This window comes from Sus scrofa, chromosome 16, assembly GCF_000003025.6.
Source record: "Sus scrofa isolate TJ Tabasco breed Duroc chromosome 16, Sscrofa11.1, whole genome shotgun sequence".
In the NCBI taxonomy this organism is placed as follows: domain Eukaryota; kingdom Metazoa; phylum Chordata; class Mammalia; order Artiodactyla; family Suidae; genus Sus; species Sus scrofa.
The window spans coordinates 35,121,570-35,148,529 of NC_010458.4; the positions used below are offsets into that span (position 1 = coordinate 35,121,570).

General features: G+C 36.0%; 1 protein-coding gene and 1 long non-coding RNA gene across 5 annotated transcripts in view; one reads left to right on the forward strand and one right to left on the reverse strand.

Moving 5' to 3' along the window:
- LOC102168151 overlaps window positions 1–26,960 on the forward strand; it is a 75,508-nt gene that overhangs the window by 42,106 nt on the left and 6,442 nt on the right. The window lies entirely within an intron of this gene.
- IL6ST (interleukin 6 signal transducer) overlaps window positions 1–26,960 on the reverse strand; it is a 50,529-nt gene that overhangs the window by 20,266 nt on the left and 3,303 nt on the right. The window contains exons 2-8 of one of the 4 annotated variants that reach the window (XM_021076516.1): window positions 18,224–18,308; window positions 11,683–11,761; window positions 7,106–7,411; window positions 5,946–6,066; window positions 1,552–1,718; window positions 876–1,030; window positions 686–748 (exon numbers count right to left, since the gene is read on the reverse strand). In XM_021076516.1, the coding sequence (XP_020932175.1) occupies window positions 686–748; window positions 876–1,030; window positions 1,552–1,718; window positions 5,946–6,066; window positions 7,106–7,411; window positions 11,683–11,746 (876 nt within the window). In that variant the 5' untranslated portion in view covers window positions 11,747–11,761; window positions 18,224–18,308. 4 annotated transcript variants of the gene reach the window in all.

The window sequence follows — 26,960 nt, forward strand, 5'->3', positions numbered from 1 at the left end:
CTGGTAGCATAATTTTGGGGTACACTGTCCTTTTCTTTTTCAGTCTTACAAATTCTCTACCAATCCCTTCTTCTACCTCATGGGCTGGCAAACTTTCTATAAAGGGCTAGATTGTAAATATTTTAGGCTGTAGGCCAGATAGTCTCTATTGCCAACTACTCAGCTCTTTCTATGCAGCACAAAAAGTAGCTAGAGACTGTAAAAATAAATGTGTGTGGCTGTGTTCCAATAAAACTTTATTTACAAAAACAGGTGACAGGCTGAATTTGGCCTGCAGATGTAGTTTGCTAACTCCTGCTCTACCTTATACATCTAATTGCTTCACTTCTACTCTTCCACTTTATCTGCTTCTTGTTATTTATGGTCCAATAGAAAATGCTATTTCTTATCATGCTGCACTTCCACATTCCACTTAGAATCTACAGTTTTGCTGGAGTTCCCATTGTGGCTCAGTGGTTAATGAATCTGACTAGGAACCATGAGGTTGCAGGTTCGATCCCTGGTCTCACTCAGTGGGCTAAGGATCCGGCATTGCCGTGAGCTGTGGTATAGGTCGCACACATGGCTCAGATGCCGCATTGCTGTGGCACAGGCCAGCGTCTACAGCTCCACCTAGCCTGGTACCCTTCACGTGCCATGAGTGTGGCCCTAGAAAAGACCCAAAAAAAAAAAAAAAACACCAAACCTCTATTTCTGCTGTATTTTCTATCTGGATATCTTCCTGTTGGTCCTTGCTTGAAATACAGATCTAGAAGAGGTGTCAAGCAAAATATTTCACATAACCAGAAACTTAAGACCTTCAAAAAATAATTGAGACTTTTGGGTTAGTGGCTTGCAAGAAAGACTATTTGAATAAACAGTAACTTTCAATTTACCTGGTTCCAAGTTGAGGCAGCTTTGGTCCTATACTGAATGTTGTATTTCAGTCTTATAAAATTCCTAATACTTGAGTTGATCCATGTCAATTTTAAAATACTAGATAGTTCCTCTGAGTTGCTGACTGATAAATTATGTGGTGGATTGGGCTTCACTGAGGAATAAAATAGATGCTAATGTTTATCGTGTTTTACAACTTCTTACACAAACTTAAATATACTCTTTGTATTTTATTTCACAGTACTCATGTATTCTCACCAAATGAACGATTTTCTCTAAAACAATGCTATGCCATACAATTATAATGGAAAGTTTCTAAAGAAACTTTAGTTTTTTCTTGTTAGTTTATTACATTTGTTAAACTTCTCACATTCAGATACCAAAGACAAATATTTATGATTTATGAAAATAAAAAAATAAAAATGGGGCATGTATACTATGATTACAGTGTTATAAAATGTTTGATATTTGGACAAACAGCAGAAGGTAACATTCAAAGCTAAAACAGCTGTGTGATTAGATTATGGATTTTTTTTTCAGATTATTTTTAATGTTGATAAAGTGAATCTATAAAAGTCACTTAGATAATAAATGCTTGCTTCCACAATAAACTTAAAACAAATTTATAAACCACTGTACATTTTAATAAATTCTCAAATTTAGGTTTATAACTACCTTTATCTACTGGATCAAAATTGATATGATCTGAGGTAACCTTCCCAAGGGCATTCTCTGCTTCTACCCAGACTTCGATGTTGACAAAATACACAGGAGAATAATCAACGGTGCATGATGTGGGGATATCACGTTTTGCTTTACAATCGTCAAACTTCTCTGTTGCCCTAAATGCAAAAATAGTAGAATCAATCATTAAAAATATAGATTTGAAAAACTGGAATGAAAAAAGTTACTTAAAAAGAGTTTGATGAGACTCAGATTATTATAGCTTAGAAAAAATAAATTAGTTCCAGTAAGTTTGGAATAAACTGTTGATCACTAAAAGCAAGTAAAATTTATTGGAGTTCCCGTCATGGCTCAGTGGTTAACGAATCTGACTAGGAACCACGAGGTTGCAGGTTCGATCCCTGGCCTTGCTCAGTGGGTTAAGGATCCGGTGTCGCCATGGGCTGTGGTGTAGGTTGCAAACGAGGCTCAGATCCCACATTGCTGTGGCCATGGCATAGGCTGGCAGCTACAGCTCCAATTAGACCCCTAGCCTGGGAACCTGCATATGCCCTGGGAGTGGGCCTAGAAAAGGCAAAAAAAGACAAAAAAATAATAATAAAATAAAAGCAAATTTCTTAAAAACTCGCTTGTTTCTCTTTAAAACTAAGTTTGATCTATATCTTAAATTTTCAAGAATATCACATATTTAGAACGTTATGCTCTATCCCCATTGACCCTTCTCTAAAAGTTATCCATTTCCTGTAATGTTAGTACTGTTTCTTTGCTTTCCTGAAATAGAATCTTTACCTGAAATGTCTTTAAACACAGTGTGCTTTTTCAAAGTACATTATGACAGGATGTGGGAGGAGAGGTATAAGAATTTCTATAACCCCAGAAAATTCCCTCAGCCCCTTTTCCAACGAAACCCAGGCAACCACTTTCTGATTTCTACCACTACAGAAAGTTTCAAGTGATATTACTACATTTACAAACTTATGTTTAAATTATGGATCAATTAAAAATATTTATATATACACACTATTTTTAAAATAGAAAGATAAATCAAAACTAAACCAAAAGAGGAGGTCCCTTGTAGCTCAGTGGGTTAAGAATCTAGCACTGTCATTGCTGTGGCTCTGGTTACAGCTGTGCCATGAGTCCCTTGGCCCTAGAGCCTTCACATGGCTGGGGTGTGGCCAAAACAAAAAACAGCCACCCCATCAAACCAAAACAAGTAACCTCCAGAGACAGGGAACTGAGACTTTTGTGAATAATCTTACTTATGAAATCTGATTATTTGCATTAATTTATTGTTTTACACAATTAAGAAAATTCTTAAAAACCAAAAGCCAAATAAAACACGTGAATTCTTGTACTGAGTTGGTGTTATAACACATAGAAAGGAACTATTTTAAGTGACTTTGAAATAGTAATTTAATTATACCCTCATGAAAGAGAAACAATCTTAAAATTCTTTTTAGTGATCATATTGTTGGTGCTAATCATATTGTTACTCTACAGCTGCTGCGTTTACTATGGAATAAAGCAAATGAATAATTACGTTGATGTTGCTGGGGACTAAGGTTTTCAGCATAGAAGAAAGGAGATACAGATGTCAGATGAATTAAGTAAAAACCCATAGTCTGGATTTTAAATTGGAAATATCAGTATTAATTCATTATGTATTTTATCTTAAAAAATTCTTAGTTCTTTCTACTGAAAAAGCCTAGAAACAAAAACTCAGCAGCAATGAGCTCCCCAGCACCCAGACAATAGTCTCTAAATCATATCTCACATTAAATGAAACCATGACTACTTGGGAAATGGGTGATTCTGGGTCTGGGGCAGAAAATATATTAAGATGAACCTGGAACATCATGTCATATCACAGATCAGGAAGTTATCAAAGATTAATGAAGTTGTGTCAAAAGGATGAGCCAATCTGAAAAGTTCCCACTAATCCAAGATGGGACAATTGTAGTATTAAGAAAAACTATAATGGACTAAAACACATTAAACATGTTTAAGAAACAATTCAGAATGAGGGGAAGGAAATTCCCCTTATTATCTACCTTTGGAGGATGCTAGGGAATCAAGTTACCATAAAACTGATTAATAAAGGGTTACTGAATAACTAACATTAACACCATTTTGTTACTCTAATATGAACTATACCTTAGGGTAACAAACAGTTGATGCAGAAGTTTTCTTAAGTATTTCAGGTGAAAAAAAAAAAAAAAAAGGAAAAGATAGAATACCACTATTTTGAACCTCATATACAAATAATGATCACTGATGACTATTCGAACCTTTAAGTGAAAAACAAATGGAAGCAACACAGTTAAACTCCAAAACAACTCTGCTGAGTCATGATCGTTTCACAAAAGAGCACATACCTTATTATTCCATTTATATGACACTCTGGAAGAGGCAAAAATCTATAGTGAAGAAAATGAGACGAGCAGTTGCCTTGTGGGGCAAAACAGAGTGATGGTTGGGACGGACTGGCAAGGGGTATGAGCATGTTAGTAATGTCCTATACTTGACAGAGGTGAGTGACACAGGTGCATATATGTGCACCAGCCAAAACTCACTGAGGATATGTAAGTATATCGTAAGTGACAAATTTTACCTAAAAACAAAAACATATCTATTTTTGGAAATGTCTAGTTAATTAGTGTAGTTGATGTAAATGCTGAAGTCATTTTTTTGGGCTGCATTCGAGGCATATGAAAGTTCCCAGTCCAGGGATCAAATCTGTGCCTCAGCTGCGGCAACACCAGACCCATAGCCCATTGCACCACAGCAGGAAAGCCACTGTTGACATGATTAAGGGTGAAGTATATGAATGTCTAACTCACTTTGAAATGCACTAGAAAAAAAAGAGAGATAGATTGATAGGATGCACAGATAAATAGGTATGTGATAAAACAAATATAGTAAAATGTTACTTGTAGAATCCAGGTAATAAATATGTATAAATATTCACTGTGAAATTCTTTTAACTTTTTTTAATTTTTTAAATTTTTATTTATTTATTTTTTTATCTTTTTGCTATTTCTTTGGGCCTCTCTCGCGGCATATGGAGGTTCCCAGGCTAGGGGTCGAATCGGAGCTGTAGCCGCCGGCCTACGCCAGAGCCACAGCAACGCGGGATCCGAGCGGCGTCTGCAACCTACACCACAGCTCATGGCAAAACCGGATTGTTAACCCACTGAGCAAGGGCAGGGACCGAACCCGCAATCTCATGGTTCCTAGTCGGATTCGTTAACCACTGCACCACAATGGGAACTCCCAACCTTTTTTTATTAAAAAAAAAGGGGGGGGGGAATTTTATAATATCCGAGACCATTGCTCAATCTTAGTATAAGAAAAACAAACATTATATGGTAGTTCCCAATGAAAGTAACTATCACTCCTATGAATTATTTTGGAAAAGTAAGAAATCAAACCCAAACCTGATTAAGTGTCTAGATCTAATGGCAAGTATTAGGAAATAAAAAGACATAGGAATATGTTACAATATATACCACTATTTTAACAACTGAATTGTAAAGGGAAAGAAAGAAGAAAGGTGAAACCTATAGTTAAGAGAGACAAGACCTATTAATTGGTAACACATGGTGATTATTTAAATACTGATTTGAACAAAGGTAAAAATATACATATTTATTTATAAGACAACTAGGGAAATCTGAACACTAATTAAAAATGTGACAATATGAAAATTGTTTCAATTATATCTGGGTGTAATAACGGTATGTAGTCAGAGTTCCTGTTGTGTCTCAGAGGAAAGGAATGAGAATTCTATACATAAGGACACGGGTTCAATCCCTGGCCTTGATCAGGGGGCTAAGGATCTTGCATTGCCGTGAGCTGTGGCGTAGGTTGCAGACATGTTTCAGATCCTGAGCTACTGTGGCTGTGGAGTAGGCTGGCAACTGTAGCTCTGATTCGACCCGTAGCCTGGGTACTTCCATGTGGCACTGGTACAGCCCTAAAAAAAAAAAGGCAAAATAATAATGGTAAGCAGTTGTGATTTTTTTTAAAGTGTCCCTATGTTTTAGAGATACGTACTAAAATACGTATGAATAAGACGGCCCTTACGTTTTGGAGATATGTATTAAAGTATTTATGGATGGGAGAATATGATGTCTAGAGTTTCTTTAGGACAAACTGGGGTGGGGTATATATAAAGTAAGATTGGTCAAGAGCTGATCATTATTAAAGCTGGATATAAGCACATGAGGATTTCTTATACTATTCCTTCTACTTTCATGTTTCAGATATTCTAAAATAAAATGTTTAAAAACTTGCATTTAATATTAATACTTGACAAAATAAGAATTCTAGCACAAAACAGCAACTTAATAAATTCAATGCATAACAAGTTTAAAACTTGCCATTCAGATTTTAAAGTGAAGTTTGTTTCCAGGTGTGTTTCCCTTCCAGGATCCCACTGACACATCATTTTCTTTCCTTCATTCACAATACAACTCAAATTTTTAGGTTTTTCTGGAGGCACTAAAAGAGGAAAAACAGCAATTTTCAAAATGCTTTATATTCACATATAACACACAATTTGTATACTACCCAAGACATTTAAAACAAACTAAACTCGACAGGAAAAAAAAAAAAAAACTCAAGAAAAAAAGAACATAATAAAAGACCAGACATAAATAAAAGAAAAATTCATTTCTTTTCTATTTAAACTCAAAGACAGTAATATACATTTTCTATCACAATTGTCAGTAACTAGTAAGTTTCATATTAATTTTCTACACAAAATCGACTTTATAGCTGGATAGTATTATCAACTAACTTCATCAAGTGTATTTTAAAACGTAGTATCTGCATGTTAGTAGGAGGCAATTAAAGAGAAGCAAAATAATTCATTTATATTTCTCTCCCCATTGCCTTCCCAAATTTTGCTGCAAAAAAGAAGCAAATGCCAAAATTACAGTTTTAAGTGACCTATAAATTTGGTAAGCCATTCTTGGATCATACTAAGTTTACTTATTTACTTCAACACAGATGAAGGTCTCTCTCTAGTATTCAGGACTGCATCCATGGCATGTGGAGGTTCCCAAGCAAGGGGTCAAAGGGGAGCTATAGCTGAAAACCCACGCCATGGCCACATCTACGTGGGATCTGAGCTGTGTCTGCGACCTATACCACGGCTCACTGCCACACAGATCCTTAACCCACTAATCGAGGCAGAGATTGAATATGTGTCCTCATGGATACTAGTGGGGTTCGTTAACTACTGAGCCACAACAGGAACTCCCAGTCACATATTTCAATTCAGTATTTTTGGGGTTGTCTCATGTCAAAATATATTTTCTAGGAAACTGACAGATGTCTGACGTTTAGCAAAACTATAAAACTAGTGTTACACTTTAGGCTTTTTGTTCTACTTCTAAGCTTATTTTTTTTTAAATAAATTAGTCCAAAACTCATTGAGCTGAGTTACTGCATTTCATAAAGAGCAATAGACAACAGACTTAAAAGTTTAAACAGTCATGACAAAGTCTGAAAAAGAAAAAAGTAAAACAAAACTTACAGCCTGAAATGATTCGGATTCCATAAACATTCTGATCAATCTGTCCAAAGGTACGGATGTTACAAGTGAGTTGAATATTTAATAAAGATATATCTCTAAATGTGACACTAGATGCTGTTCTGTTTATGACATTATATTGCTCATAAGGAATAGTAACATGATTTGTTTTCCAGAAAATGTAACTAGCATTTACATGATAATGATCCATACATTTTTCCTTTAGAACACAAACTGCTGTAAAATTAGAGCCAAGTTGTATAACTGGAGATTCAGGGCTGATATGACCACATGGATCTAGAAGTTCACCTGAAAAGAACAATAACAGAAAATACAAAAATGGACTGAATTTTTCTGGTACAAAATAATATTTCTTATCAATGCAGTTCCTCATTCTTCACTAAAATATCTATAAAGACACAGAAGAAAAAAAACAGTAAAAGTTAATTTCAGAATTTAATGTCTAATTTATAAAGAAATATACTAATTATACGGCAGATAAGAGCTAGATTAAAAAAAAAAAAAGCCCTAAGCAAGCTTCAGCCCTTTTTTATAACATTTTAACTTTGCTTTAGGAAATGGTTTGCCTGCAGCATGATTCTTATTTGCTCCTCCACCAATCCTGTTCCTTGATGCAGACCCTCCAGAAGTCAGTCAGTGATCTCTGTTCCTGGCCAATCCTGAATGCCTTTGGAGGTGCAGACGAAGGCACGGAAAGGTAGTATACATTATTAATATATCAAAATCAGATAACAAAGGAAAGAGAAAGGAAGCAACAAAAAACTGAAAGGATAGAATAAGATGGCCAAATATATTGGTTTTTTTTTTCATTTTTAAGTTTTTTTTTTTTGAAGTACAACTGATTTACAATGTGTTTACCACAAAGTGATTCAGTTATACATGTATACACATCCATTCTCTTTCAGATTCTTTCCTCATATAGACCATCAAAGACTACTGGGTTGAGTTGCCTGTGTTATACAGTAGGTCCCCATATACTGGTTTTAACAAAAAGCACAAGGGATAAAACCCCATATTAAAAAACAAGGAATCAAAATGTATATTAAAAAAAAGACATAACCATATGCTTTAACTATCACCTACTTCATTTTGATAATGTCTAAACCCTTGTTCTCTGGTTCTAAATTCCTTTGTTTTTAATGACTTATAAGATATCCAGCTGCAATATTCCATAAGTACATGTCTAAAACTACATGCATCACAGTCCTTTCCAAACTTTTTCTTTCTTACTCTTATTTCTCTACCTCTGCTAACACTGCCACTCCCATCCAGGCATCCAGGCCAGATAACCTGGTAGTCCTTCCAATACTCCCTGAGTCTTGTTGGTTCTCTATTCTTAATGTGTCAATCAGCTTCTTCTCATCAACCCTATTTTGGCTGCTGGTGTTCAGGCCATATTATACCACAATCTGACCTCCTTCTAATTTATACTACATAGAGCTGCCAGAGTTACTGTTTAAAAATGATTAAGCCATTTTCTTAAATTATTTAATGGCTACCTATTACATAAAGGTAAAATTCCCAACTGTTTGGCTTGATTCTATTCTCTTTCTCTATTTTCACTCTCTAGAAATTTAAGGCAGCTTCCTTTAGTGACTCCATTTTTCCAATGGGATTTGAAGTTTTATAGGGCTATCAGGATATCTGAGATCAAATTTTAGAGAGCATTTTAATTTTTAAAAAGTTATTTGATAAAGTTAGTTGGGACACCCATGCAGACAAGACAAATTGTGGGTTAGAATACACCATAACAGATGTTAGAATGAACATTACAAGACTGCTGATTATTTGGCTATTCTTGATCTATAGAAGCAGAAGTTTCACAGCTTTTTAATTGGTTAATTACACATATATAAAAATCACTGATTAAGAAGAGTCAATAAGAGGGAGGTCCTGAGTAGTATATATATGCTTAAGTGCCTACCCCTGGTCCTGGGGGCAGACTGTATTTTCCAAAGGTCATAAAAATACATGTATCCCATCCCACATGCTCATCTTACAAAGTGACTGATACTCCTTCTACAAAGAAATAAGGTCTATATTCACCTCCTGTCCACAGATCTGTATGGGTGCAGTATGTCTGACCCAGCCAAGCAAGAGTGCTAAGATCATCAAAGCAACACAACTTCTAACTAGCTTTCTTTCTGTCTTGGAACATTTGCCCTTGGAGTCTAGTCACATGGAAGGAAGCCAAAGCCTCAGGAGAGACCATGCATGGTGTTCTGACCAACAGCCATAGCAAAGTCCTCAGCCTATAGCCAGCATCAACACCAGACATTTAAGTGAATGAGTCTTTAGATGATTCCAGACCACAATCTTTGATTATACTAGCTGAGACCCCAGTTATCACAGAACAAAGAAGAATCAGTTCGACTATGCTTGTCTGTATTCCTGACCCACATAAACCGTGAGAATTGTATTGTTTCTTGGTTTTTTTTTTTTTTTTTTTGCTTTTTTGCTTTTTAGGGCTGCACCCACAACATATGGAGGTTCCCAGGTTAGGGGTCAAATCATAGTTACAGCTGCCAGCCTACACCACAGCTCGTGGCAACACTGGATCCTTAACCTACTCAGTGAGGCCAGGGATTGAACCTGCATCCTCATGGTTCCTAGTCGGGTTCATTAACCGCTTAGCCATGAAGGGAACTCCAAGTATTGTCATTTTAATGCATGACGTTTTGGAGCAACCTGTGTGGTAGCAATAAATACTGTAGTCCTATTATCAACACTTTTATCAACAATTCTGGGGGAAAACAGGATTGTGAGAGAGACACACACACACAGACATAAACATATCAAATTAGCCAAGGACAAGACTATAATAGATTGCCAGCAATCTGGATGATAATGTTAGGAATCAAGATTATGTTGAAAGACTAGGCTGATAGGCTAAGACTAATAAAATGATTTTTTAAGAGAAAAAATTATTTAGGTTGATAAGAAATAAATATAGGGTGAGGGAGAAATGGCTTAAAAGTAATTCATGCGAAAATAACCTGAGAATCTTTACTGACTGGTAGCTTAACATGAAACTATGGTGTATATTAGCCTGTAAAAAGCTACATTGCTTTAATAAAAATGATGTCTGGATTAAAGTAAGTAATAAAATCACTATACTCAGACCATGTCTAGTTCACCTCAGTCATAAACATATTTACAATGCTTACTCTGGGCCAGGCACTGTGCAAATGTCTTCTGTATATTAACTCATTTAATTCTCAAAATAACACTGGAGTTAAGGACCACTATTACCCCCATCTTACACAAATTAAGGAATGCTGAGACAAAAGTTAAGTGAATCCTTAAAATTCCATAGTTGGTAAGTAGGAGAGGTGGGATGATTTTACATTTTAAATGTGATATGTAAAACCAAAAGAAGAGTCAGGAGGGTAATCGGCACATATGGGCTGGAAGTCAAGTCCTATAAAGAATAATTAGGATAACTTATTAAGTTTAACTTGGGGAAGAAAGGTTAGAGACACAAGAAAGCAGTCCTTCAGTACCTGATGATGTGAACAGTGGGAAAGCAAAGTGGTCCTATCCTAGAAGAATTTCTAGGATTAATGAGAAAGAGTTACCAAGGAGGAAAATTTGGGTTCAGGAATAAGGAAAGACTTTTAAATAAGAAAAAATTCAACATAAGGTTTGTGTCACTTCAAGTGTTTAAAAGGCTGCATTCTTGGATTTGAAGGTTTGATTTACAGCAGTGCTTCTCAAACCATCTGTGGTGAAGGATCAGTTTAGGGTTTTTTTTCCTCCCAAGTTTTCACTTATACTTTTGTTTTATATTATGTTGAATGAGGCAAGCCCACATGGTTGGATGTCAATGGTATGTCAAATTGTTAAAAGTTTCTTAACATTTATTATTAATTTCTGTACTTAATATGGACCAATAACAATCAGTTCTCAGAGAGGCTGTGGACCAGTTCGAGCCATATTACTCTAGGTGATCTCTTTATTCTAGTGACATCTTTGGCTATTAAGGAGTGAAGCACTAAAAATTAACAGATCTGGGGATTTCCCATTGTGGCTCAGTGGTAACAAACCCAAATAGTATCCATGAGGACTTGGGTTGGATGCCTGGCCTCACTCAGTGGGTTAAGGATACAGTGTTGCCGTGAGCTGTGGTGTAGGTTGCAGATCCCACGTTGCTGTGGCCTGGGAACTTCCATATGGCCCGAGTGTAGCCCTAAAAAGACCAAAAATGAATAAATAAATAAAAAGCAAAGAAATAAAAATTGACAGATTTTTCCACTTTCTTTATTTAAAAAAAAATTTTTTTTCCTTCCCTACGTTAAAGTCACTGTTAGTATAGCTAAATAGCACTAGGGATTACTGAATAATTCAGTGTTTCAACTCAAATTATATAAATTATAATTTACCAAGAGTATTTTTACTTCTTAAATTCATTCTTAAGACAATATCATTCACCCAACAATAATCCTACAAGAATAAATATACAAGCACAATTACATAATTATTAAGCATAAGCTTAATTATATAACAATACACAAATCTAATTTGTGAAATTGGGAGGTAGGGTATTTCATGAACCTTACCTTTACATTTAGTGGTGAGGAAAATAAACAAGGCTTGCACTACCCAAGTTTGCAGTGTCAACATCTTGCATAGATATTTCTGTAAAAGACACAGGTAATATTATTTTAAATATTTCTTCTCTTAGCAAATATAATAAATTAGGACACAATTTCTAAAGCTCTTTTCTTTCCACTGTATAGCTGTTTTCTAAAAGGTGGTAAAATTCTTATGAGAATGCAGCAAACAAGTTTAAGTCTTCAGAGTATTTTCTTTATTCCCATGAAAATTATAGCTACAGAAAATATTGCTGGGAAATATAATTTATACTTTAAGGTTAATTAAAAGGGCAATCTTGTTTCTATAATGAAGACTTGCATGATTAATAAATACCGTGTGAGACTGAGAGCTTAAGAGACAAATCTCTACATGGCAAACCCCACCATTAGCAACTTCAAAAGATAATTTGCAAAATGGAAAAAAAGCTTATAATTCAAAGCATGACCAAAAATATCCCGACATATGAAGAATGCCTACAAATCACTAAAAAAATCCCAACACTTCATCTTAGCTATTTTTTCTAAAAGTCATGGATGAGTTGAATAGGCAATTTTATAGAGAAGGAAATATAAGTAACTCAAACATATAAAATGATACTTTCAACCTCACCCATAATGAGATACAAATTAAAACAATCCAGAAACTAATGCAAGATGATAGACACTCTAGAAAACAATTTGGCAGTTCTTTACCAAGTTAAAAGCCCATCGTAAGACTCAGCATTTCCACTCCTAAGAATGTACCCAAGAGAAATAAAAATGTGTCCACATGAAGACATATACTCAGTCAGTAGTTTTATTCATAGTAGTCCTAAACTAGAAATAAACCAAATGTCCATCAACTAGTGGGTGGATAGACAAATATCCAAACAATGGTATATCCATACAATTGAATACCACTCAGCAGTAAAAGGGAATAAACGAGTGATACATGCAATATAGTATGAATGAATGTCAAAAGCATCATTCTAAATGAAAGAAGCCAGACACAACAGGCTAAATAATGTAAAATTCTATGCATGGGAAATTCAACAAATGGCAAAACTAGAGTGACAGAAAGCAGAATAGGAGTTGGCTAGGGCTGAGGTGGGGAAGGGCAACAGATGTAAAATGGTACAAAGGAACTTTCTGGGATGACAGAAACCTACTATGACTTGATTGTGGTGGTGACAGAAACCTACTATGACTTGACTGTATATTTGTCAAAATTCACCAAATTGTGTAAAGAACAGTGAAGGCTTTGAGATTTGACCCTACTTCCAAGCTAACAAGTTAGCCTGTCAGTTTCATGGGTATTGGCAGAAGACCTAAGATTTTTGAGTCAGAGACAAACAACTTTACTAGTCATACCAGGAGCAGTAGTCAGTTATCAGCATTTTCTTGTGCCAGTTGCCTGAGCCCCAATTCACAGAGCATTGTGAAAAAGAGTCATGTAACACCTGTACATGCAGTGGGTTGTGTTACAGGAGAGGAAGACTAAGCTTATTGGAAACGTGAACCTTTTAAAACGGCAGTAAGCACACCTGCCCTCTACATTGGAAGGAAGACAATACTTCTATTTTCCAGAGCTATAAGCAACCTGCCTTTTGCTCTATGGAAAGCCACCATTTCTACCTTCCAATGCCCTTTAAAAGATAGTCTGGAAAAAAGGCAGGGTTTTTGTTCATGTGACATGCAGAAATGTGAGAGACCCATGGGAAACTTTTGTAACAAACTACACTAAAAGTTGCTGGAATTTGTTTATAAATCAGACATCAATTAAAAACAAACAAACCAAACCTACCCAGGTAAAGTGTACAGCCAAAACAAATGAGAACCAAACTCTTTCAAGACATGTAATAGAATGTTCATGTAAGTTTTAGTCATAAAAGCTGAAAGTTGAAAGCAACTAAAAATCCATAAATGGGAGCTCCCGTCATGGCGCAGTAGTTAATGAATCTGACTAGGAACCATGAGGTTGCGGGTTCGGTCCCTGCCCTTGCTCAGTGGGTTAACGATCCGGCGTTGCCGTGAGCTGTGGTGTAGGTTGCAGACGCGGCTCAGATCCTGCATTGCTGTGGCTCTGGCATAGGCCGGTGGCTACAGCTCCGATTTGACCCCTAGCCTGGGAACCTCCGTATGCCGCAAGAGCAGCCCAAGAAATGGCAAAATAACAAACAAAAAAATCCATAAATGTAGAATAAATTGTGATATATTCAAGTAACTGAATCATAGCAATGAAAAATAATAAATTATAGGTACTCACAACATGACAATCTCATATATAACACAGAAGAAACCAAACACACAAAAAGTATAGTCTATATGATTCCTTTTAAATTAAGTTCAAAAACTAACTTAATCTAGAGGATAGGTCAGAACAGTGGTTATCATTTTTGGGGTAGAGTGGTAGGAAGAAAGAAGGGGAACATTCTGGGATATTAAACATGTGTTACACACTTATGATTTGTGAACTTCACTGTATGTAAGTTGTATTTAGTACAAATAGTAAACGAACAAAACTATTAAAACCTTTGCACTCCTGTTCTCACTTTGAGTACTGACAAAAACACAAAAACTAAAAAGTTATCAAGTGTTGTGAGAGTGTGACATAAAGGCATTTTTGTACAATACCAGTTACAGTGTCAACTGGCATAACCTTCCCAAAAAATTGTACACTTGTCAATTTTATTGTTTGTAAATTATATCTCAGTTAAAAACAAAAACCCTACCCAGAAAAGGTGTATGGCCAGTTTTGCATTACCAATCAAAATTAAAGTATACACAGGTTTAAATTTAATGATTCAACTTCCAGTATGTTATCCCATAGATATGAGCAAAACAATACATGTACAAGGTTATTCACTCAAGATTCTTTTTAATAGTGAAAGGCTGAAGCAACCTAAATGTTCATGAAAGGGGACTAGGTAAATTACGGCATATCCAAACATAGCACACATGTGGTCATAAATATAAATTTTAAAATACTTGATGTGGGAGTTCCTGTCATGGCACAGCGGAAACGAGTCCGACTGGGAACCATGAGGTTGTGGGTTCAATCCCTGGCCTTGCTCGGTGGGTTAAGGATCCAGCGTTGCTGTGAGCTGTGGTGTACGTTGCAAATGTGGCTCATATCTGGCATTGCTGTAGCTGTCATGTAGGCCGGCAGCTGTAGCTCCATTTAGACCCCTAGCCTGGGAACCTCTATAAGCGGGTGTAGCCCTAAAAAGACAAAAGACAATCAATCAATCAGTCAATCAATAAAATACCCAATGTGGATCTTTTCCAGATAAAACTGATTTCTTGATGAAGGCTTCATAGCAGTACATTTGAAACACAGTGTCATTTTACTAAATAGAAATACTGGAGTTCCTGTTGTGGCGCAGTGGTTAACGAATCCGACTAGGAACCATGAGGTTGCGGGTTCGGTCCCTGCCCTCGCTCAGTGGGTTAACGATCTGGCGTTGCCGTGAGCTGTGGTGTAGGTTGCAGACGAGGCTCAGATCCCGAGTTGCTGTGGCTCTGGCGTAGGCCGGTGGCTACAGCTCCGATTCGACCCCTAGCCTGGGAACCTCCATATGCCGCGGGAGCGGCCCAAGAAATAGCAACAACAACAACAACAAAGACAAAAAGACCAAAAAAATAAATAAATAAAAAATAAATAAATACTAACTTCATGGGGCAGCCAAAAAAGAAAAATAAATAAATTAGGATGTCCCCCCAAAAAAAGAAAGAAATACTAACTTGACTTTTATACTCCCTAACTACCTAACAGTCACCCTACAACAAAATTACTTGATGAATTGTTTAGACTGTCTCAGGTAAAGGTTTAAAAGAACTAAGTTATAGGAACCACTTTCCTCCACCTATTTTTCCTTACTTCCCAGTTTTAATAGTCCCAGAGTAGAAAAATCCACTACATGATTAAACTGTTCATCAAAACAACAACAAAAGTCTAGGTAGAGTAGTATGTGGTCTTGTCATCCTGATCACCTCCCCCGACCAAGTACCTTGTTCACACTACAGAGAGGTTTCTTTATAGTTCTGAAAATTGGCAATCTTTCTATTTATGCACTACAGTCTTATAATGAAACTCTGAAACAAGAGGTCCCATGAAAGTGGTTACAATTACTTTAAGGCAATTAGATTTATCTGAGCAGTGCCATGAAACACAAGTAAAAGGAAAATAGGCAAAGGAAGGTTTCATATTTTCACAGAAAGTAATGTTTCCTAATTTTTACAGGACTGTTACTGATAGATGTGCTAAAGGAACAGATATTAAGGAATCTGATTTCACAGTCCAAACCTAAGGGATAGAGCTACAACGGTACTATCTAAAATATTATTTATATGCAATATAATTCACTTCATTTAGGGGCTTATCTTGTTTTAAAATTGACAGAATTGGAATTCCTATCATGGTGCAGGGGAAGCAAATCCAACTAGGAACCATGAGGTTGCAGGTTCGATCCCTGGCCTCACTCAGTGGTTAAGGATCCGGTGTTGCCGTGAGCTATAGTGTAGGTTGCAGACACGGCTCGGATCTGGCATTGCTGTGGCTGTGGTATAGGCCAGAAGCTGTATGTAGCTCTGATTAGATCCCTAGCCTGGGAACCTCCATATGCTGAGCCCTACAAAATTAGATCCCTAGCCTGGGAATCTCCATACGCTGAGGGTGCAGCCCTAAAAAGCAAAATAAATAAATATAAAAAAAATAAAATTGACAGAATTGATAGTACTCTGCTTTTCCCCTCCTTTCATTCTGTTGACAGTAAATATTCAATTTAAAATTTTCTTATTAACACTATCCTTTCTCATCTCTTGTAGAATTTTCTACAAGCACATATATATTGATTTTCCTTGAAATCTCTCTATTATCTTGGAAGTTCCTATGAAATCAAAACATGATACTAACCACAGATACAGGAAAGGATTATTCTAAGAACTAAGTGGTTGTTCTACTGCAGCAATTCCTCAACTATGCTACAGTAATATACTGGAAGGAGCTATAGGGTGCATAATAAGTAACTATTAATGTTAAATTAACAAAGTTTATGAATAATTTAGTTAAAAAATTAGAAAAAAATCTAAGATTATCCTTATAATCTATTTGTTCTCATTCACTTTAATTCCCATGGATTTTTTTAAGAAAAGGCAGTAGATGGGAGTTCCCATCATGGCATAGCGGAAACGAATCTAACTAGGAGACATGAGGTTGCAGGTTCAACGTGGGTTGGGGATCCGGCATTGCCGTGAGCTGTGGGGATCTGGCATAGGCCAGCAGCGGTACCTCTGATTAGACCCCTAGCCTGGGAACCTCCATATGCGGTGGGTGCGGCCCTAAAAAGACCCCCCCTCCAAAAAAAAAGGCAGTAGGGTAGTCACTGAGAAATATTTAATACTTTAGCCCTTTGTTAATTGTTTTTATTCTTATGGATTGTGATTTTTGAATTTTTTTCTTTTTGCTTTGTTAAAAATCAGGATAGAATGAAAAAGCATGAATAATAAATTTAGATTCTCGGTGCATGTAAGGAAGACTGTCAGTATAAACTGTTACTATAGAAACATTACTACCATAACTATAGAATAGGAGGTGAACTACAACTGCCAAATAGAAGGTCAAGTAACATCTGTTGAATACATAAGCTGAGTAGGAATCAGGATGGAGAAAATTTCAATATAGCATCTTTTACATCATATCATACACAGCAGTGTTGTTATGAATAAATGTGCAAAAAGTCAGTTATGCATATATTAACTGATTATTAAATTATTTAAAACATTATCAAACTGTTCTGTTCTTTTTTTTTTTTTTTTGTCTTTTTGTCTTTTTTGTTGTTGTTGCTATTTCTTGGGCCGCTCCCGCGGCATATGGAGGTTCCCAGGCTAGGGGTTGAATCAGAGCTGTAGCCACCGGCCTACGCCAGAGCCACAGCAACGCAACCTACACCACAGCTCACGGCAACGTCGGATCGTTAACCCACTGAGCAAGTGCAGGGATCGAACCCGCAACCTCATGGTTCCTAGTCGGATTCGTTAACCACTGCGCCACGACGGGAACTCCAAACTGTTCTATTCTATTAGTACTAATTATGAACACATAATAGCACTTGTATGCTATTTCACATATACAAACTGTTTTCATGTAAATTATTTCATTTGATTCTTCTATCATCCTAGGAAAGCAGGTGGATAGGGCAGGGATTATTATTTTATTTTTTAAAGGTGGATTTTTTTTAACTGTAGTTTTAAGTTTACAATAAAACTGAGAAGAAGATAAAGAGATTTCCCACAGACCTGCTGCCCCCACACATGCAGAGCCTCTTACCTTATTAACATCACTCACCAGAATGGCACATTTCACCAAGAATGAACCTATAATGACACACTACGGTCACCCCAAGTCTCTAGCTTACTTTAGGGTTCACTCTTGGTATTATACATTCCATGGGTTTGAAAGACAGGGATTAATTATTGGAACTTTACAAAAGGAAAAGCAAAAATTCAAACAGGGTCAGTTACTTACCCAAATTGCAAAATTAGTAAGTGAAAGAGCGGGGATTTGAAACTAAGTCTTCATCCAAATGTCATGCTCTTTTTATTGGGTCTCACTGTAGAGTGAGGAGAGTCTTGTTTAGAAGGATGATTTTGATAATATTCATTATATGTGTACTTCTTAAATTCCTGCCCCCATAACACTTTCAGGTTTTGAAAAAGTATCTTGTTTTAGCTGTCTTCTGAGCTTCAGCATAAAACAATCCCATAAATACTTGCATACAAGTATTCATATATTCTAATGTGTTTTGATACATACTTGGAAACATTGGCTCTCTCTTTCCTAATTCAAACCTCCTTAATATCCATTTAATGTCATAGAAATGTGAATGGTAAAGTTAGTTGAATTTGACAAAAGAAGTTAGAGAAAATCTTATACAAAATCATCCCTTTTGTCTTCCATTAGCAATAGGCTACCGACTCAATTGCCAAACTAGTATATGCACACAGATGTAAAAATTCATTTTAAAATTGGCTCAATATTAGGTTAAATTCTAGCATTAGCAGTGGTAATTTCTCTTTGAAATGTAATAAGATAATTTCAAACTCAGGTAAGGAGTTGAATCCTCCATTACTGCTTCATACACATTAAACCTCTGATATGATTTAATAACATAAAAGATTAAACTTATATTATTTTATTTATTTATTTTGATTTTTAGAGCCAAACCTGCAGCATATGGAGGTTCCCAGGCTAGGGGTTGAATCAGAGCTACAGCTACTGACCTACACCACAGCCACAGCTATGCAGGATCCAAGCCACGTCTGCGACCTACACCACAGCTCATGTCAATGCCAGATCCTTAACCCACTGAGTGAGGCCAGGGATCGAACCCGCAACCTCATGGTTCCTAGTCAGATTTATTTCTGCTACGCCACAATGGGAACTCCTATGATATTATTTTCAAATGCAAAGAAAATACATAGGAGTTCCGGTTGTGGCTCAGTGGGTTAAGAACCCAACCAGTATCCATGAGGATGCAGGTTTGATCCCTGGTCTCACTCAGTGATTTAAAGGATCCAGTGTTACTGCAAGCTGCGGCACAGGTTGCAGATGCAGCTCGGATTTGGTATTCCCATGGTGTAAATTCCTTGTAAGCTTTGCTCAAAGTCATCGTCTCACAAAGTCTTCCCTGACTACCCTGTTTTGCTTTTCCTCCCTTTTCTGTTTTTTTTTTTTTTTCCCCCACTAGCACTTAACCTTCTAAAATTAGGTTGGCAAACATTTCTTATAAAGAACCAGATAACATTTTAGGGTTTGTGGGCCTTCAGGTCTGTGTGACAACTACTCAACTATGTCTTTTGGAGTGCAAAAGCAGTCAGTGACAATATGTAATAAAACTGGCATGACTGACCTGAGTTCTAGTGAAACTTTATTTATAAAAATAGAATTCATGTTAGATTTGGTCTGCAAACCATAGTTTGCTAAAACCTGCTCTAAGATACCATTTAACTTATTTTGCTCAGAGTCTGTTATGGGCTGAGTTGTGTTCCCATAAAAGATGTCAAAGTCTTAACCCTCAGTACCTCAAAATGTGACCCTGTTTGGAAATAAAGCTGTTAACAGATGTTAATTAGTTAAGATGTCACACTAGAGTAGGGTAGGCCCTTACTATATAATATGACTGGTCTCTGTTATGAGACAGAGATACACAGGAAGAATGCCATGTGATAACAAAGGCAGAAATTAGAGTGAGGCTGCTATAAGCTAAGGAATGTCAAAGACTATCATCAGCTACCATCAGAAGTTATGAAGAAACAAAGAACAATTCTAGCCAGGTCGCAGAACTTTTGGTCTGCAGAGAATAAATTTGTTTTAAGCTTGTGATACTTTGTTACAGCAGCCCCAGGAAACGAATATAATGTTTGTGTCTCCAAAACAGAATATAAGCAAATGAGGCAGGAAATTTTATGTTTTTGCTCCATGCTATATTCCTAGTATCTAGAACCATGCCTAGTATAGTAAACACTTTGTTGGATGAATAAAGTGACTTCTTTTATTGTGAGGAGGTGCATAACATATTAGTGAATACATATACTATAATTTAACCAGTTCCAAATCTTTGCATGGACAGAAACTTTCATTTCTCTTGAGAAATTACCTAGGAGTAAAATAGTGGGGTACGGCAGGTGTATATTTAGCCATACTCTTCTTCAGTGATGTGTCTGTTCAAGTATTTTGCTTACTTTTTAACTGGGTTTACTGTTTTCTCATTGTGTTTTGAAAGTTTTAGAAACATATTCTGTTGTGAGCCACAAGGGAAGGCCTTAAAAATATATTCTGGATATAGGATATTTATTAGAAAATTGATTTCTAAGTATTTTCTCCCAATCTGTGGCTTGTCTTTTCATTCTCTTAAAAGTGTTTTCTAAAGAGCAGTAGTTTTTGGAGTTCTCTTGTGGCACAGTGGGTTAAGGATCTGGTGCTATCACTGCAGTGGCTCTGGTCAGCACTGTGGCACGGGTCTGATCCCTGGCTTGGGAATTCTGTGAGCCGCAGGCACAACCAAAAATAAAAATAAAATAAAGAGCAGAAGTTTTTATTTTAATGAAGTCGAATTTATCAACTAGTGCTCTTGGTATTATATTTAAGAAATCTTTACCTAATCCAAAGTCTCAAAGATTTTCTCCTATGATTTCTAGTTTAAAGTTTTATAGTTTTAGGTTTTACATTTGGATCTATAAACTATTTCCAGTTAAATTTTTATCTATGGAATTCAAGTTCATTTTGTTACGTATGCACAGTCAATTGCTTCAGAGCTATTTGTTGAAAAATTATCCTCTCAGTAAACTGCCTCTACACTTTTGTCAAAAATCAGCTGTCCAAATATGCGTGGGTCTATTTATATACTCTGCCTTGCAGAGGTGGGCAAACTTTTTATGTACAGAGCCACAGAGTAAATATTTTAGGTGTTATTGGAATTACATGTATCTTTCCCCATCCTTTAATGTGGTGTTTTTGTTTGTTTTGAGGCAGGATACAGCTGTATCTAATCTGACATCTACTTTTCAACTGATATTTAGACCAGTTATCCTTAATATTACTACTGACACAGGTCTAAAGCTATCATCTTTGTGTTTGTTTTTCATTCTTTGTTCTTTTTTTTTTCTGTCCTTGTTTTTGTTAACTGAGTACTTTTTTATGATTCCTACTTGTTGGTTTATAAGCTATAAACTCTTGTTATTTTGGCAGTTGCTTTATGGTTTATAACATACATCTTTAACTTATCACAATCTATCTTCAAGTGATACCATATCACCTCATGCAAACTATTAAGAGTATACTTTGCATTTCTCCCCTCTTGATCTTTGTGCCATTTTTTGGCATGTAACTCACTCTTTTCTTTCTTTTTGCAGGGAGGAGGAGCATGCCCACGGCATGTGGAAACTCCTGGCCAGGGATCGAACCCTTGCCGCTGCAGTGACAATGCCAGATCCTTAGCCTGCTCAGCCACAAGAGAACTCCAGCATGTAACTTCTTTTATGTTATAAAACTTCACATGCATTTTACACATTTTATAACTATATTTTGTTTAAGCAATTATTTTGAGACTTACATAATATAAACATCTTTTGTATTTATCCATGTAGTTACCATTCCCAGAGCTTTTTACTCCTTTGTACAGACCCATATTTCCATATGATACTTTCCTTCTGCTTGAAGACTTCTTTAAACATTCTTTTTTGGAGTATGGGCCTGCTGGTGATAAATTCTTTAAATTTTTGAATATCTAAAATTTCATCATCTTTTTTTTTTTTTTTTTCTTTTATGGCTTCCCCATGGCATATGGAGTTCCTGGGTCAGGGATCAGATGTGGGCCACAGTCGCGACCCATGCCACAGCTACAGCAACCACAGATCCTTTAACCAACTGTGCTGGGCTGGGGATTGAACCTGTGTCCTGGCACTGTAGAAGCACCACCGATTCTGTTGTCACAGCAGGAACTCCTTTCATTATCATTTTTTATAGATATTTCACTGGGTATAAATTTTTAATTGCTTTCTCAGTACTTTAAAAACATAGCTCCAGGAGTTCCATTGTGGCTCAGCAGTTACCAATCTGACTGGAATCCATGAGGACATGGGTTCAATCCCTGGCCTTGTTCAGTGGGTTAAGGATCTGGCATTGCTACCATGAGCTGCAGTGTAGGTCACAAACATGGCTCTGACCCAGGTTGCTGTGGCTGTGATGTAGGCCGGCAGCTGCAGCTCTAATTCATCCATAGCCTGGGAACTTCCATATGCCACCAGAGTGGTCCTAAGAAGACCAAAAAAAGGTACCTCCATTAACTTCTCACTTGCATTGTTCCTAATGAGAAGGCTGACATTATCCCCCCTTTTTTTGTTCTTTTGTACAAAAGGTCTGTTTTTTTCCTCTGGATACATACAATTTTTTAATAACTAGTTTTAAGAAATCTGATTGTGCATCGTGGTGTCATTTTTATCATGTTTCCTGTGCTTAAGAGTTTGTTGCGCTTCCTGGATCTACTGGTTTATAGTTTTTGTTTTTAATCACATCTGGAAAAATTCTAGCCATTATTTCTTTATATCTATTTGTTTCCCCTTCCTGTTCCCATTTTTCTTTGAGGGACTCCAATAACATATATATGAAGATACTGTAAGTAGTCCCATAGCTTGTTGATGATCAGTTCCTTTTTTTCTTTAACTTCAGTTTTGTTTATGATAATTTCTACTGCTGTGTTTATTGTGTTAAGTTTATTAACTTTTTCCTCTGCCATGTGTAATAATGTCATTAATCCTAACAAGTGTATTTTTCACCTCACACACTGTATTTTTCTTATCTTCTATAACTCTACTTAACTTTTCGAACATACAGAACACAGTTAAAACAACTGTTTACTGTTTTTGATAATCAAAGTGTGTCTGCTTTGAGTTAGTTTTGATTAACTGAATTTTTTATAATACAATTATATATGTGTTTTCAAGCTTCTCTGCATACCTGGTATTTTTTGTGAATTTTACCTTGTGTGTTGGATACTTCTGTATTCCTAGAATGATTCTTTAACTTTGTTGCAAGACACAGTTAAGTTACTGGTCCTTTCAGGTCCTGCTTTTAAAAGATAAATTAGGTGGGACCGGAGCAGTGCTTATTCTAGGGCTAATTATTCCCTACTACTGACACAAGACCCTTCTGTGTATCCTTCCCAACATCCCATAAATCGAGATGGTTTCCAATCTGGCTGGTGAGACCAGGCATTATTCCTGGCCCTGTGGAATCACTAAGCACTGTAACCTCTAATCCCTTTAGGAACTTCTTTTTCTGGCCTTCAATAGTTTCTTTCATGCATTGGTCAGTACTCAGCTAAACAGCTGAAGGGGACTCTGAAGTTTCCAAAATTCTCTTGTTTTGGGAGTTTTCCAGTATTCTTTTCTGTGAACTCTAGTCATCTTGGTGTCCCCAATCATCTCTCTAACACACAGAGTGTCCACAAGACTTAGCCTAGATTTCCTCTACCTGTGCCATGGAAACTCTTGAGGTAGTGGGCTAGTTCAGTCACAGTGTCCACCTCATGTGTTTCCCATCTCTTGAGATCATTGCCTTGATTATCACTATTCTATGTACTTTTTCTGTTTTATGGTTATTTTAGATAGGAGGGTAAATCTTATCCTTATTACCCTGTTTTGGCCAGAAGTTGTATTGTCATTTGGATACCAAATCAAACAAGGATTACACAATAAAACTACAGTCAAACTATTATGAATTATTGTGAAAAAGCCTAATTAAAGCATTTGCAAATTTGTTCCAACATTGTATTTGAAAACAATCCTCTCCATAAATACTAACAAGTATTTTGCCTAAAAACACAAGTATTGTTCAACACAGATACCACAAAAGAGAACTACAAAATCATTCCACTAGATGTCTGAAAGGCATCTGATAATATTTAACAACTGTTCACTTAAAATTTTATAACAAGAAAGTATGGGAAAACTAAGTCTGAAAAGGACCATCTTTATCTTGATAAAGTGTAACAAAAAGAATGGACTCTGTGATCAGACTATGTTCAAATCCCAGCTCCTCAATTTTTTGTAAAACATCTTGGGCAAATTGTTTAAAATCCCTAACTTTCATTTGCCTTACCTGTAAAAACGAGGATAACACTACCACCTACTTATGTAGGACCTCTGTAAGATTAATGAAGTCAGTACACACAGAGTGCTTAAAATCTATCTGCATCATACTACATTACCAATAAATGGTAAGAGCTGTTATCAGTACAGCTCTTGCTGTTGCTGCCACAATACTTATCAGAAAACTATAGTAAACATCGTATTTAAAGATTAAAAATTAGAAGCATTTCTGTTAAAGTCAGGATTCAAACAAGATGCTTGGAGTCATCACTTACTCAACATTTTTCTAGAGGACTTAAAAATATAGTAAACAAATAACTAAGATATAAAAATAGAAAAACTTGTAGACGACATGAAAACAAAGAGAATCCAATAAATTATTAGGACCACAGAGATGTTAACATTATAGTTGAAAAGAAGATCACCAAAAAACCTCTCTCCCACACATTAGCAATGACCTATTAGAAAATGTAATAGAATAAAATCCTATTGACAATAGCACCAATAACTAAATTATACCTAGGGGAAAAAATCAGTACCATGCAAGAAATTTATAGGGAATTAAAAGCTATTAAGTTAATAAAGTTATTAAAACTTTATTAAAAGATTCAGACCTAAATATCATGGGACAAAAAATATACACATATAGACACATCGGTTCTTCATAAATTAATATATTAATTCAACATAATTTTAATCCAAATTGCAAAGTAGTTTACTACGAAACATTACAAACCAATTTAAAATTTCAAATAAAATACTAGAGAATAACCAAAAGCCAATTTTCAAAAAGAATAAACAGAATACTTAATGTACCATCTATTAAGACATAATAAGTTATAACACGGCAGTGGCATAGGACGGGACAATTAAATCAAGTACAAAACAAAAAGTCTAGAAACACACCCAAGTATATTAAGAATTTAATATCTTATGGGGAAAAAAAGCATCTGTTATCACTTAGGAAATAGAGAACAGTTCAATTAATAGTATTGAGACAACTGGCTACACAAGCAAAAAATAAAGAGCCCTACTTCATCACAGATACATACATACACTCCAGATTGATTAAGGACCTAAATGTGGAAGCAAAATTGTAGGACTACTGGAAGAAAATACAGAATATGCTTATGACCCTAGAGCTAGAGGAGGCCTTTAACAAATTATCATTGACTGTTTTAGAGACAGGCAAATGTTTACAGGGTACTTTGATGACCATTCATGCTCTCAACATAGCTAAAGATACAAAACATTAAAAATATAGTGGAAGCCAAATAAACGGTTCTTGCCCTTACGAAGTTCAGTTTAGAGAAGTGGAATATGCACAAAGTGCTACAGGAGCATAGAGAATACTCAGTTCAAACAGGGCTCAGGACAGCCTGTCACTAAATAAGAGCAAAGGTTTTCTGGAGAAAGAAAGTAGCATGCACATGAACCAAACATCATCTATGACCCTCTAAGTGTATTACCAGTGGCAAAATCCCAGAGCATACCAGTTTACAAACCAGAGCTGTGCTATCTGAAACATCTGTGTTAAGGGGAAAGGATAAGGAAACACATGCAGAATAGCCAAACAAAAACAGATTGTGCAGAAGATCAATAGGAAATGTATTATTCAAAAGCAATGATAAAACCAATCTACCTTAGTGCAAAGGATGAAAGCGATTAATTTGGGTCAAGAACAAATGAAAACTTGGAGGCAGAATATTCAAATTTTAACAGGGAAGCAGATCTATTGTGCTGAAAGGAATGAAGCTCCTGCTATGGATAAAACAATGGATAAAACAATAACCTATACTATAGCCTCGATTCATGTCAACTGGCTAACAGTTCTCATTAAATCTCACCAAGATACACTAGATAGAAGAGACTGTACCCATTGTGACAAAATCACAAGTGTTTCTGAAGCATTTCATATTGTTGAACATGTCTGTTTCCTGAATTTCTCATATCTCTTGGTTTCTATGTAACCATATCCTGAGGTTTAATTCTTTCCTTTACCCACTTTACTGTCTCCTTTACCAAAGTCTCTGCTAGGTTTTATCTCCTCCCTCTGAATGTACCCAAAAGTATTTGGCATCTACTATTCTTTTAAAATAACAACGTCTTCGAAAATGTATGACTTCAACTATTACCATCAAACAAAATAATTTCAAATATTCTGACTGAATTCTTTCTTCTAATGTCAATTATATATCATCTTGGATATTCTGCTTCTTACTCAAATTTAACAGGTTTAAAAATGACATGCACACATAAATATATAAATGCATACACTAAAAAAAAATCGCGGTACTTACCTTTCTCTATCTAAATCATTCGCCGTTCTTTAACTGCCTATTACAACAGGGTCCATCATTGCCTCTTACCTATCCATTACATTCTAGCTTTCTGTTACAAATCTTATTCGGCCTTCCTTCATAATCTTTCCCACCTGTCTTTTCTCACTTGGCTTGTCTCTCTAAACACTACTTCAAATTTGCCACTCTTGTTCTCAAAAGCTTTTTAAAGGGTGAATGATAATGCCAAATATTTTGGCTATTTAAGAACTTAGAAATTTGGTTTCAGTGTGCCTGTCCAATCTATCTTCTTCAATATTTAAATCTTTTCTAAAA